At 39.6% G+C, this 12888-nt stretch overlaps 1 protein-coding gene across 2 annotated transcripts in view; it reads right to left on the bottom strand.

Annotated features, from left to right (window-relative positions):
* plxna4 (plexin A4) overlaps window positions 1–12888 on the bottom strand; it is a 243784-nt gene that overhangs the window by 47714 nt on the left and 183182 nt on the right. For both annotated transcript variants that reach the window (XM_030720671.1, XM_030720670.1), the window contains exons 13-22: window positions 11493–11644; window positions 9573–9690; window positions 8215–8351; window positions 7252–7419; window positions 6877–6970; window positions 4612–4851; window positions 4319–4465; window positions 3566–3800; window positions 2784–2926; window positions 284–552 (exon numbers count right to left, since the gene is read on the bottom strand). In XM_030720671.1, coding sequence (XP_030576531.1) covers window positions 284–552; window positions 2784–2926; window positions 3566–3800; window positions 4319–4465; window positions 4612–4851; window positions 6877–6970; window positions 7252–7419; window positions 8215–8351; window positions 9573–9690; window positions 11493–11644 — 1703 coding nt within the window. The remainder of the gene's footprint in view (window positions 1–283; window positions 553–2783; window positions 2927–3565; window positions 3801–4318; window positions 4466–4611; window positions 4852–6876; window positions 6971–7251; window positions 7420–8214; window positions 8352–9572; window positions 9691–11492; window positions 11645–12888) is intronic.

Below are 12888 nucleotides of genomic sequence, written 5' to 3'. Positions count from 1 at the left end.
AAGTAAAGAGGAGCCTGTATAAACCTTCCATCTCTATCCCAAACCAACAAGAATACTAAGATAAATTTAGAAAAGCAGAAGATGTGTTGGCTCATAAGCATAATGCCACTAACCTTCTATCAAAAAAGGGAGGAGATTTTAATTAGATTGTTACATCTTGGTTAGAATATACAGAAAAGAAACATTGCCTAACTAAACTGCCCTTTACCAACTAAGCAACTTCACTGGTATCACAGTCTAACAAGTGCCCAAACTCGACTCTGTTTTCATGCCAGCTCATTACCTGCGGAGAAGCAGTTTGGGGTGGTTTTTGCTCTCGAGGTTGCGGTCTATGAGGTCGGACAGCAGGTGCTTTAGGACATCAGTGGCATACTCCAACTTGCTCTGCAGCACTGTCATGATGAGTGAGGCCACATTTCCGCGGTCCCTCATTGAGAAACCACGCTGGGCCTCCAGAGTGCGAATAAAACACAGCAGGAAGATCTTGTTGTTAATAAGCTGACCAAAGAGCTTCAGCCCCTTTTCTACCTGCTCCTGGCGGTAACCTGGCACCTGCACGGAAACAAAGAAATGTTCACTTACTGAAAAGTACAGAGTTGGTGTGGTACATTCAAGGTAATGCATCTATTGATACATATGTATCTGTGTAGATATTCTGTTAAAAATCAGTAATGATTGATGGTAAATGAGTCAATTTCAAGTCATTGTCATCTAGAACTCAATTATTATAACAAAGCGCAAATATGCTTTTCCTTCTAGATGTGTATTTATGTGACCACAAAATCTGAAAATCCCTTTGGTAATAACAAAAACTGTAAATTAATAAATATACAATTTCCCTACATAAAAGTGCAGTTAAACGTTAATAGACTCATCCCATTGAATAAAGATGGAAAAAAGGAGAGGAGAAGAACAAGGGAAGGAAAAAGGATGAATCCAGGGAAATGAGAAGTTTAACATTTTCCAGCTTTTGTTGCACTTCATCTGAAGGTTGAGAATAAAAGCAAACAAACACTGAGCCTCTTTAGGGAATGTTTATTATTTCGATGCTGCTGTATAAGTTGAAAGGGAGTGCGATGATGTGAATTTCCCTTGTCTGAGCCCAGATCATCCCTGCGCCGTTTAAACAAGTAACTTGCTACACATGCCTCTCTTACCCATTTTTTCCCCCCTCACAAATAGCACCTAAGGAGATTATGTATTTTTATCTGTCAAGAGCACTCGCAGTAAGACGCCATCTCTTTGCACCCAATGCAGCTGTCAACCAGCATATGTTCTGTCTTTCCGCCTTTCATGAAGGTAGCTGTAATCTGCTGGGAATTACTGTTAAGTTGCAAGTCTAATTTCATACTGCTTGCCAAGATGTGTACTGTGTTGGTGTGTGCATGCATTTCGAGCGTGAGATCATTTTGCTCATGCACAGGCTGCATACTGTGTGAAAGAGAGGAAACTTGTGTGTACTATGTATGTATGTGCAGCCTTTCACACTTCATTTGTATCAGCTTTAATGTACTCTGGTTATTTTTATGAGCCCCAACAGCTATACTGTACAGCAGAACAATACGACAGTATAAATGGACAGAAGAAGAAAAACATACAAGTACATGTACCCCCTCCTCCCAGAAAACAAACAAACAAAACCAAAAAAGTCATTTGGAGTTACAGTATGTTTTGTATTTATTTTCCATATGCAAAAGATAAACATCCCAGGATTCAAGTATGCCAGACTGTACTCTAATATTTTCTACTCTACTGACAGAACAGCTTAAGTAAACCCAGACAAGCTTTCCAGCACCTGTTCTACTTCCATCCACAGTACACAGTCCAAAACTTGACTCTCAGTTATCCGATACATCAATAACAATTAAGTAGTCATCAGCAACCCAAGACGAACCTGCTGCTTTTTTCATTAGGCTCCTTTTCCACATTATACTCCTCATACAGTTCAATATTTATACCAATTAAAATATAATTAATATTGCTTATTACTGGGAAATTCTCATCAGGGATAGAGTGGCTAACCCTGAAGGCAGTGAAATAAGGGTCCATCATTCTCTTAATGGAACAAGACGACCTGCTCAATTACGGCTGTCTATCAATGTCACCAACTAAGGATAAATTACTTGATTTTTTTTTTTTTTTCGCCTTTCGCTTTTCTCTCTGTGATTGACTTTTAATTTGCTTTAAGGTGGGGAGAGAAAACGACGCAGCTTCTCATATCATTGAGAATTATTAATGAGACCACACTCCTGAATTGAGGGCTGCCTTGTTTGTTTTTGTTGTTGTCGGCCGTCAAAAGGCTTTTGTTTACCAGACAGCGACACAAACAACATCGGCGTCAATTTCACCTACTGTGACCCACCACATTGTTAATTTGCTTGCTCATTTTGCTCTCGTTTCAAATACAGCTAATTGTTTTGCGGCTGTTATTTGATGGATAAAAAGTTACACACGTAGAGTTACACGCTTAATTGATGAGAAAATAGGTTCAAGATCTTATAGTTACAGCTGTCTTCTTTCAAGACCTCAATGCTAACCACAACTTTCTATTCAGTAGACTTTTTTTGTAAATGTAACTGCCAGGAATCACTCAACTCAATCACTCTGTACTTGTTTTTCTTTAGCAACTGGTGCTTGCAAGGTGGTCACCAACTGGTCTCTGGGCCTGTATGATTGAGTCCCTGTGTCAATAATTTGTCACAGAATCCTTATATAAAGTATAATTTTTTGTAAATCTTCCTTTGTAATAAAACCTGAATGTTTTTAAAAATGGTCAGTCATACCTCCAGATCTCTCAGGACAGGATGCTCCTCAATGCCTGGGAAGAGGACTCTCATGGTATAAGTCCTGTAGTCCAAGAAGGGGATACCTGCACCATCTAGATCACTGGTCAATTCATGGATGTCTGTCTGTAGCTCTGCAAAAGCTGATAAAACAAAAAAAACAAATCAGTAAACACTTACTAAGTCTTACCAAGGTTATAGCCAAATAGTTTTATAGATAAAATGACAAATTATCTATGACATGGTCTCTCAGTTTTCTTTGGTTCTTATTTCTTAAGTGTTTTAGAGTTTTCCTTTCACCTTGCCTTCTGTACCACCATCTTTATCTTCTTGTTTGTCTGCATGAGCTTGTCTTTTGTCTCTCAGTTGCTTCCTGTTTCAAATACCCTTCAAAATGAAGAGTATTTCCTTGTGGCGTTCTGTCTTTATTTCCTGACTTTGCTCTTTTTCTGTCCTCATTATTATCTGATTAAGTTTCCCACTTCCTTATGTTCCTCATAATTAATCACAAACAGGTTCACCCTCAGAAACCACGATTTCTCTTTTGTCGGAGATGATGCTTTCCCATAACCTACTGATTAAATAAGAAATTTCTAGCATTAGGAACTAAATTTTAATTAAACAGGACTTATCACAAGGTAAAAGAGAGACAGCTGAGACTTTCCTCTTAACAACTTTGTTTTAAACTGTAAATAAATACAACGAACCAAAACTCCTTAGATGTGCTAGGGAACCAAGGGCAAAAATGAATATGCTGATTTGCATCAGCGTGAACCTCTTACCCTCTTTGCACTCCAGAGCCACACGTGACTCCAGGTTGTCCATCTGCATCTGCAGTCTCTTCAAGGTGAGGTCACTCTCACGAGACTTGCGTTTATAGGCAATGAGCACCGCCACAATGACAAGGATGAGCAGGGCACCGGCTGCAGCGATGCTGATGATTGCAGTGCTGCTGAGGGGGCTGTCGGACGTGATGTGGACCACACCTGGGGAAAACTCGATGCCGCCCACACGTGCCTTATGACAGTAAAAGAGATTAGAACTATTACATAGATGTGCTTAAATCAAAGTCCAAGCTCAGACACACAGACAGACATATTGATTTGTGTACACACTTGTGTTTGTTTGTGCATCAACTAATTGTTTTACAGTGATATGTCCATTTCTTTCTATTAAGCCCAAGTTCAGGTGGTAACATCAGGAAATGCTTTGTTCAAAGTGGTCCCTCTTAAAACCACAAATGGAATTTTCATTGAGTTTTCTGTGGCCCTAATGCTTCTTATTGAAGGCTTATTTGTTTGTCTTTTGTCTGCTTGTGGGCACTAACCGCACAGCTGATTGGATTAGAGCCGTAATCTGAATGGGAGTGGACAAGTGGAAGGATAGAAAGCAACACAAGGAATGTCTGTTGGTCTGTCTGTCAAACTCTTAATTGATTTGTAGGTCTTTTGGCCACCTTCACCACTGCCTGCCTCTCCGTCATGTGTCTGTCTTTCTATCCGTCTTGACTTTGTGACATGTGCTATGTCACTCACCAGGACCTTGTGCCGGCCAATCAAGTTGGGTGACTCGCAGAGGAGCTGGTTCTCTGACACTGTTAAAATGCAGGGTTTCTCTCCAATCAGAACGGTGTAGTTTAGCTTTCCATTTCCACTATTGGTCGGTGGGAGGAAATTCCGACCCTGCAAAAAGATATCCATGCATATTCATTGCTTTTAGTGTCAAAATGGAAGGGTTAGAGAAAGAAAGGTCAAATATTGATATCTATACATTCGTTGTGCAAAGTTAGATAAATGTAAATGTGAGTGAGTGATCTCTAGCTTCATACTTTCAGTATAATGGGCGATCCTGGTTTAAGCTCCAGGACTCCTGATGGACTAAGTGGTTCAAATTCCGGATTGGGGAAGTAGATAAAGTTGGTGTTGTTGAGTGCCATCAGAGCCTGCACATCATCCAATTTAAAGCCAAACTCATCAGGTCTTTCAGGTACTTCTTGGTGTCTGGCTAGGCTGATGGGCAACTCTGGAGCCTGGCACAGCATTGTTGTAGGACTTAGTACCTGGCACAACTGACACACAAAGAAACAGATAAATGAATTTATCTTCAGCAAATGACTGCATTTATACAAATATATACATTATTCATTCACAAACTTCTTATGGTTTAATTACAGTATGCATCATACCCAAATTGCCTTCCTGTGTTCCAATCAGCTCACTCTCTTTTCACCAGTGTTAAATGTGCCAAGCCGTACTGTCAAAAGTCATCAGTGTCAGCCTTTTATGTCACACTTGTATATTTCACTAAACCCACTGGAGACACAATTGAAACTGGAAGCTCCTCCATTTCAAAAAAAGTGCAAAGAAGAACCTGTTGTATTTTCCTCAAAGGGAGCCACCAAATGAGGTGCAGTTAGAGAGCGTGTGCAGTCTCACCGCAATCACGCTTTGATGTGTGAAGATTCAGGAGTGATAACTAAGTCTTACCATCCCTTTTTTACCCTCCACAAAGAGCCCCCCCCAAGCCTCTCATCACTTCTTTATCCCATCCTGTTATTCCTCTCTGTGATCTTTTCTTCCCTCTTTTACAAATTCTTATTTCCTCAGTCATCTTTCTCGATACCACTTTTTTGCTCAATTACAGTGCCTCACATCTTTTTGTGTCCCGCTCATGGTTTTTTTTTTTTCTTCATCTTGTCTTTGCTGTGGTTTCTCATTTGACATGCGACTCTATTTAAATTCTTCATTTGTTGTCAAAACTAGTTTCAAAAACAATGACAGTTTGACGCGCTGCTGGCATGCAATGCCCACCTTCCAGCATCACCTTAACATTTTCATTGCTCTCCGTCTGTCAGGGCACTGATAAATCAACGCCCGGCACAGGTCGCCTTCACAGACATTTCTGTTTAATTCACAGACATTTCACATGTTCACAGTAACCTCTGCCATGCAGTCATTCAAACTATTGCCTGTCACCCTAATTGGCTCTTTGAACATCAAACTGACAAATCCTGCAAGGGCATCCTTGACAGGGATCACGCACTGGTACAGGAAGGTAATGGGGGGAAAAAAGAAAGAAGTAACAAAAACTCTGCTCTATGGACAAATGCTTTGGATGTCCATTCCTGACTCCTTCTCATTCAGATCTGAGCTGTGTCAGATTCAGGCAGTGAATATGGGGCAAAATATATATAGTGGCACACTAAGACACTTGAGACACAGTGCCTAGAAGAGGCACATCTAGGCACAGATGTTAAATGTGGTGCCAGGTCATGCTCAAATGGGCCGAGGAAGATAGCATTACTACCTTTTGTTACTCCCTTTTATTTCAGAGATCACAGAGACCCGAGCATGACATTACCTCTCCTCTCCTGGGTAAAAGGGCTAATCAGTGTAGTTTCTAGTTCAATATCAAAACTTCCTATGTGTTACACAGGCATGGTGATGAATTACATTATTCCCTTCTCAGTTACAACCTGTTTGTTTTCCAGTGTGGTGTCTTTGAATTTTTTTCCTAGGCCTAAAAGTGGCAGTGAATAATTTAGTAATGCTCTGGACAAAAATAAATTTCACGGCTGACTATATTTGGGAGGTCTAGTTCAGCATTTATTGTGTTAATTTAAATTACCCACTTCACTTTTTTTCTGGACCACATTAATAAAAGGTAAAACATAATTACAGTGAATTAGATCAATAAGTATTTGGACAATAACAGTTTTTGTAATTTGCCTCAGTACACCACCACAGCAGATATTTAATAATCAAACAATTAGGATTTAAATGAAGTGCAGACGTTCACATTTAATCAAAAGGGTATTTTTATTCTTTAAAAAAATGAAAACACTCATCAACTCCCAAAGAGGCAGGCATATCACTGTCAAAGTCTACAATTAAGAAACACTTTCTGAAATAAAAGTTGCACAAGCATGGACCTAACTGTGAACAGTGGAAACAATGCATCACGTTTGAACACACACACACACACACACACACACACACTTTCTCCAGGTACCCTGTTTTGGACTATTTTTTTCAACCACAATCAACCAGAAGGTGGTTGTTTTATGATGCACATTGCATCTGCATTCACTTACATTGAGTGTCTCGTGACCATTGTATTTGGCTCTGACGAGTGGTGTTTGAATGATGTCCAGGTTAGTGCCTGTCACTGTGACTGGAGTATATCCACTGAAAGAGAGAGAGCGAGAAAGAAAGAAAGATGATTTAAATTATTTATTCATTGCTTCACGCACCAAATGCAAAATTCGCATGCTGTAAATTTTGTTTTATATGGCAGTAGATGATTAAACTTTTTAATTTTCCTTCTGACAAGGATCTTACAATAACCTGTTTTGCTGAGATATTTCCATCCAGATGATGCATACCACCCTGTTGACATCTCTCAGCAGTGAGTAACATGCAGACTTCTGTTGAAAATGTAAACTGATTGAAATGTTCTTCTAACATACCTGTAGATGCTCCACTCGGGCTCTATCTTGGTGATGGTGGGGTCTTCCACATATTCAAACTGCAGGTCTTTCTGAAGGTGGGCCTTATCTATACTCACAGACACAGACACATTTCCAATGCCATGTAGGGAAGCGTGGGTTCGGCAAGTAAGCCACTGGCCGCCCCTCCTAAAGAGAAAAGATGAAACATTAGTTCCATGTACTGTTATGCCAGTGGTATACTGCAACAGACAAGAGGAGCAATCAGTACAGTGGTACTTTATATTGTAAGGATCCACAGGAGTCTATCTAGTGATTATCCTTTGTGATGCAGACTACTGAATGATGCCAATACTGAAATCAACGTAATAATATTTAAGACAGTTGAATGGTTAGTTAAATAGACACTAAACTAAACTTGGAATTTAATTGATTACATTAATGCTATGTCTTCATTTATGCTACACTATTTGTCCTAAAAACTAAATAAAAAAGTTTGAATCTTCAGAATTTAAAAACTGGTTTGTACCATGGCCTAGCCAGTACAATTTGTGTCCCCAAGGTATTTATCATCTGCATTAGTGTAACTGGTCAAATGTAGTCCTGGAGCCTGCTACTGTGGCAGGGATGACCACAAAGGCAGTTTGTGCATTGGCAGGGTTAATGTTCATCCATCTTTGTGCAGATTTTGTCAACATCTGTGCAAGGTCCAGTCTCAAAACATTACAGGTATCTCAAGGTCTCTTTCAGCAATGGGTGCAGTCAGGCCTGTGACTACTCATGATGTAGTATAGTAATGTAGTAATACTAAGAACTCTTTGGTTTCTTATATCAAAGTTCCTCCTTTATGTGTGAAAGCAAGCTAATCTTGAGATGTCAGAGAGGTTTCCTCCCTGTAGTTTGACAAACAGTAGTTTTACCTGACCTTTTAATTGACCATTAAAGTGTGATTGACAGGGTCAGCGCCAGCTTGTTCCAACTAACCTCAGATAAGTGCATGGCTGGTCCTTGAACATGACTGACACATTGCTCCCAGCATCAAAGTGGCTGCCTGTAATGTTGACAATAGTTCCCCCAGAGACTGGTCCACGGTTTGGCTTGAGGCTGGCAATTCTTGGAATCTGGTTTAAAAAAAAAAAAAAAAGTCAGAGGTTTAAATGTCAAAAGTCAATCAGAGGCAGAAATCTAGGTAAACGAATAAAATGTGATGTATAAAACTGAATTTATATCTCTCAAAAACACTAAAAGCCCCAAACTGATTTAAATATAAAGGATAAAGGTTGATCAGCATATAATAAATAAATAATGTTGATGTTCGGCCTCTGGGGAGGCCAATCCATGATAGCGTTCTATTGTGTGTTTTTCTATCCAAGTATACTTTTACTGCAATGGCAGTGTGTTTGGGATGATTAACGTGCTACAAAAGATTCCTCTGAAAATGGTCAGGTTTAAAAAAAAAAAAACAAAAAAAAAGAAAAGTCTGGCTCCTTAAAAGCAAAATATAAAGAAATTAGTGGTGGCTCAAGACTTTTGCACAGCATGATACTTTAACCTGCACTCACTTATTCCACTTAACATACAGTACGCTATGATGAAAAACTTATTAAAGTTGCAGCAGCAGCTGATGCAGTCCAGTGGAGGCTGAGCATAAAGCAAATCCTCCTTCAGTCCATTTGGTGTTCTTATAATCTCAGCCTTAGCCTGCTGTGTAGTGTGACATCTAGACCTAACATCCTATAATCCTGTGCAGGGAGCCCATTGAGAAATAAACCTTGGCCAGCACCCATTAATGGATAGCAGTAAAAGTGATAACACAGCATAAAATACATATATAATGGCAACAACTGCTAATTTATTTCAGAAACTGAGAGTTTGCAAGAATAATTATACACAGAGTGAATGTAAAGAAAAAAAAAAAAACACAGACACACACACAGCAAGGGTGCAATGTGTGTTTTTATGTGTGACTGTTACATTTTATTTATTACTTTTTTTATTTTTTATAACCATCCACATTTCTTTTTCTTCTTTTTGTTCTTATTAGTAACTGTCAGTCATGTCTCACTGCTGATACGTGCAAGGCAGAAATGCTGAGGAGGAGACTCTCTCGGAACACAGCCAAATAAGCAACATGTACATACAGTATTAACACAGTATGTGAGAACACTGATCAGCTACAAGCAAGGTGCTAACATGCCGAGGGTGACACATGCAGTATAGTTGCCTTTTTGATAATAGAAGAAAACATTTCTATGTATTTTTAACCACCAAATCACTTTTTTGAAAGTTTGAAAACTATACATATGATGTAGGAAAAAGTGTTGAAATGAAAACAAACTCACCACAAAGTAGTAGTACTTGGATGATTTTGCCATGAAATCAGAGGTGCACTGCCCGACACAGACCTGCACATTCCCGGTATATTGGCTCATCTCGGCTTTACCCATCTCACACACAATCCTGGAAACAAACATTGCCATAATTGTGGAATATGTTAGATAAAGAAACACAGGTAATTGAAGTTTCTTGTAATATACCAGTTGGCCTAGCTAGGAAATGCTAAGCAGATTATTTAATGGATTTAGTACCTAAACCTATCTTAAAGCTTGATAAAATAACGCATTATTTGCCAACAGCTTCACCTCCTCTGCACTGCCAACTTGTAGGAGAGAAAGGAAAAAGTCTCTCTCCTTTTACATATGACCTCAAATGCAGCTACCTCTTCTGCTGGGTCAGCATTTGCTTAGAAAGTGCTGGCACACAACTTTCTTTCTTAGCAGAAGAAGCACGGGGTCTGTTGATAAGCCAACTTTAAACTAGTTTTAAATAATTTTACAAACGGCACCTGAAAGGAGCCAAACCTCTGGATTAAACCCATATGTCACCTAAATGTAACCTCCTGAATTTTCTAAAATGATTATCGGAGTTGTGTGTGCTCCTGTGAAATACAGAGGCAGGAACTGTGCTCTGTTACCCACAGCATTGCACCTACTGTACAAGTGCACTGCTGTGACTTTAAATTAATTTACATTCATATACTGTGCATTCTGCTGGTCAGAAGATTATGCCAATTTGTCATTAGATTATCTGTGATTTTTGGGATCATATCTCTTATGCAACCACTTTACCTCTTGCAGCCTTCACTCTGGTAAAGACAGAGTGCAACTAATTCCCACCCAGGAAAAGGAATTCATGGCTCTCCACTAACTTTGTTTTGCACGTTGTCAGTTCTGTCTGCTAGCTAGAAAATGATAAATGCATAAAAGCCTCTGAGTGGTGGGCTGAACTACAAATAGGATACAGACCTCAGAGCTAAAAACTGAGAGTTAAATGAACATACCGCCTGCAATAAAACATGAGCTCAGGAAAACTGTGGCGCCCTGATACCCATAATGTCAATGTGTCCATTTTGTTACTGATAAGCCAAATATACAAAGATTAGTTTTAGGCTCCTCCATACTGTAGTAGTTTACTATTCACCTAACGCATGAAGGACCCACAGCTCCGTGGAAGGGTTGTGCCAGGAATGGCATCTGGTGTAAATATCTGTGCCAAATCAAATATGTGGATCCGTCCGCTGTGGCATGCCCTTGTGAATAAAGGAGCAGCCGAAAGACTTAGTAGCCCAGTTTTAGGCTACTAAGTTTCTGTAAGTTAAGCTAAAGCACTGACAGTGTGCAAGTTGTATTATGAATGTGGATAAATCAGAAAGCCATGATTATTGTTACAACTTTTGCAAATCCTTAGCTAATGACAGCAGCTAAAACATTGTGTTAACTTTTCAGACCTATCTTGAATGTTGTGGGGTCCCTCCAGTGGATGTGGTTTTCATAGTATGGAGAGCTGTAGTCTATCTCTATGTTACTTCAATCACCATTGATTGGTGTGCCAGAACAGAAGAGTCAAACAAACACATTCAACAGATTAGGATATGGAAACTAGGGGGAGCCTATTGTAAAAGAAGCTCAAGAGCAATAAAAAATTTGTTGATCCTTTCATCCATTCAGAGAAGGATTACAGTGTAAAAACAGAAGAAGCCGGAGGGTGAGGACAAACATGGATACCATTAGAATGGCTTTTCCTCATTATAGGCAACCACCAACAATGTGTGTGTGGTTACACTCATTACCAGGAGGTCAAAGGTTTGGCACTGCAGCTTTAAATGGATGTTCTTGAGTTGAGAATGACTATGTGAGGCTGTGTTATTTAATATTTAGTCATATCAGTGTTTTTAACTGGGCATTTGGTGATATGTGACTTACTGTTCAGCGGGGATGTAGCCTTCACGTATGGGGGTGCAGTCCACTTCAGCCACCTTCACATTACCCTGAATCTCCCTGAAGTCCAGTCCCAGGTTCTCACCACGGATAGTCACAAGTGTGCCACCTTCCCTAGGACCCCGCAGAGGGGTGATCTGTTGGAAATGATGATTATGGACATTATTTTTAGTTTAGCTGTTAGTTTAGTTAAGTAGTATGTTAATTCATATATAACGGACATACTACAGCTCTCATTTGATATTTCCATTAGCTTTCTATCAACTGTACAACCTTGTCCATTCTTTATCTAAATCTGTGTAATTAGCTTTAGAGGCCATTATTTTAAATTAAAACTTTATTTCAGGCTTATCTTAAATGAACAATTAGGCATGTCAAATAATGTGGAATTTGAATGAACCAGAACACTGCACAGAATTTCATGTTATAAAGTAGTGGTAGTGCAATAAAATAGTATCAACAGGGTGTTTCAAATGGTAGATTGGTTAGGCAATAGACTGTTAGTAGTCAGGCTAATATGTTTCTGATATTTAGTCCATGGCAACACACACACACACACACACACACACACACACACACAAAACATGAGGTTTTTAAGGTCCTTGTGGATAAGTTCTTAAATTCACGCTCTACTGTATATAATAACTGTATATAACATGGGGAATGGGGCAGCTGCAATGACTGGTAAAGGGTCAAGACTCAGGGTCAACAACTGTCATTTCTCTATCTGGTATACACTGAGATCCACTGTCATATATTTCATAAGATTAACTTATATCCTGGCATCAGGTGACATCTTTGCAGTAATCACAATGTCCTTTGATTTATCAGTAACATCTCTCATTGTTGATGAGGTGGTTCCAACATCTATCAGCACTTTACTCACACAATTACTTTTTGGCCAGTCAGTGTACGTGTGAGTACACATCATCAGGCCCATCCAGATGGATGGATGTAAGAGACGGACACAGAGTAGCCTGTGCCTATCTGTCTCTGCCAAATAAAAGTCCTCTAGGCTTCATGCTGCAGGCAGGAGCCCAGCTTTAATGGTGACTGTTATTTCTCTGCACAGTGTAAAGTTGGCAGTGTGAACCCCTGTGGTGCTCACAGGTAGAGTGCTGTGTGACTGTGTTTGCCTTCATCTCATAGCTTGAAGCCACTGAATCCTATAGCATGACTTTCCGTATGGCGCTACCGCAAGCATGTCAAAAGCATTTAATTTGACTGTTTGAGTACTGAACTCACCAATCAAATAAACGCAGGCAATCTCAAGCCAGGTCATGCACAACACAAGTCCTGTGACTGTCATGTGGGAGATATCGTTATCGTATGCTTCAATGTCTCTGATTAATAAGGTTCCCTGCTGATATCTTAATGAAAA

This window comes from Archocentrus centrarchus, chromosome 23 (genome assembly GCF_007364275.1).
Source record: "Archocentrus centrarchus isolate MPI-CPG fArcCen1 chromosome 23, fArcCen1, whole genome shotgun sequence".
Classification (NCBI taxonomy): Eukaryota; Metazoa; Chordata; class Actinopteri; order Cichliformes; family Cichlidae; genus Archocentrus; species Archocentrus centrarchus.
This window is presented reverse-complemented; position numbering and strand designations above follow the sequence as displayed.